We start from the raw sequence: 1,546 nt of genomic DNA, 5'->3' as shown, positions 1-1,546 counted from the left end.
GGGGGGGGCCCCCCCAGTAGGGGGGCCCCCCCCAGGGGGTGGGCCTCAGCCTTGAGTTCCAGGAAAGACCCAAGGGGGCCCCCCTCTAGGGGACTGAGGAGGTTTTCTGGGTCCATTAAGGGGTGGGGGAGGGGCCCCAGGGGCCCCTGCTGAAGCCTGGCAAAAGGCAGCAAAGTTTGGTTTACAGGCAGCTGCCAATAGTACCCTCCGGGGGCCCCCAGGGGGCCCCCCTCCTGTTCCCCCAGGCCTGCGGGCTCCAGAGGGCCCCTCAGAGAAAGTGTGGGGCCCAGCGCGCCCGAGAAAACGGCTGTGGGGGGCAGCAGCCCGTGGGCCCTAATAGGACTGCTGCTGCTGCTGCTGCTGCTGCTGCGGGGTCGTCGCAGCCCCCCCGCGACCGGCGCCTGCTGCTGCTGCTGCTGCTGCTGCTGCTGCTGCTGGTTGAATCCCTCACGCAGCTCGGCCATGTAGTCCTCGTCTGCGGCTCTGAGGGCCTCGGGCCGAAGCAGCGCAAGCTTCGAAAGAGAAGGGTACGAAAGAGCAGCAAGGGGGGCCCCCTCGGGGTCGAGAACTGCTGCTAGCTGGGCCTGCTGCTGCGCCTCGTGCTGCTGCTGCTGCAGCGAGGCCCCCCCCGCTTCTGCTGCCAAGTGCTGCAGCACCAGCCGGAGGGCCCCCGAGGCCCTCGCGAGGGCCCTCAGGTCCCGGGCCAGCAGCAGCAGGGCCTCGAAGAAGCTGCTGCCTTTTGCGGGGCTAAGTGCAGCAGCAGCATCGACGGGGCCCCACATTTCTTCAATAAACTGGACAAGTTTTTGAGGGTTTTGGGCCCCCCTTTCCATCATTTGCTGCATGCGTCTTCGCTGCTTCCCCGCGCGTTTATGCTGCTGCTTCAGCAGCAGCAGCTCCGCCTTCGCGGCGGCTGCTGCTTGCTGCTGCTGCGCCTCCTCGGCGCCCCCGTCCCCTGCTGCTGCTGCTGCTACTGCTTGCTGCTGCGCCTCCCGCGCCCGCAGCACCGCCAGTGCTGCTGCCAGACCTGCAGCACGCTGCCGCTCCTTCTCCACTCCAGCAACAAAACTCTCCATTGCTTCCTGCAGCGAAACTCCCAATCTTTTGTGCTGCTGCCACAGCAGCAGCAAATAAGTCCCCACAATTCCTTCTTCTTCCAGGCCCAGGAGGCCCCTCAGGGCCTTCGGGGCCCCCGGCAGCAGCGCCAGCAGCGCTGCGTCTTCGTCTTCGGGGGCCCCCTCGGGGCCCCCCTCGGGGGTCCCCCCAGGGGCCCCCCTAGGGGCCCCCCGGGGGGCCCCCCCGGGGGCCCCCTGGGGGCCCCCTTCCTCGGGGCCCTTCGGGAGGGGCCCCCGCTCCAGCAGCCGCACCAGCTTCCCCAGCTGCAGCGCGGAACTCATCAAGTCCTCTTCTTGAGGATCTGGTGCTGCTGCTGCTGCTGCTGCTGCTTCAGCCCCCAGGGGCCCCAGGCCCAGGTCCCTCAGGTCCCCAGGGCCCAAGGGGGGGGGGCCCCCGCGGGCCCGGGGGGCCCCCCTGGGGCCCCCCCTCG

General features: G+C 69.5%; 1 protein-coding gene across 1 annotated transcript; it reads right to left on the bottom strand.

Annotated features, from left to right (window-relative positions):
- Window positions 1-69: 69 nt before the first annotated feature.
- ETH_00043040 (sushi domain-containing protein / SCR repeat-containing protein, putative) lies at window positions 70-1,397 on the bottom strand (the record flags this gene model as incomplete). Its single annotated transcript, XM_013374599.1, has 1 exon — window positions 70-1,397. A coding segment is annotated over one exon (1,328 nt), but the record flags the coding sequence as incomplete, so codon positions are not given.
- Window positions 1,398-1,546: the final 149 nt, after the last annotated feature.

Source organism: Eimeria tenella, genomic scaffold (assembly GCF_000499545.2).
Source record: "Eimeria tenella Houghton genomic scaffold, Eth_scaff2171, whole genome shotgun sequence".
NCBI lineage: Eukaryota > Apicomplexa > Conoidasida > Eucoccidiorida > Eimeriidae > Eimeria > Eimeria tenella.
The sequence above is the reverse complement of the archived record's forward strand: the minus strand, read 5'-3'. Positions and strand labels throughout refer to the sequence as shown.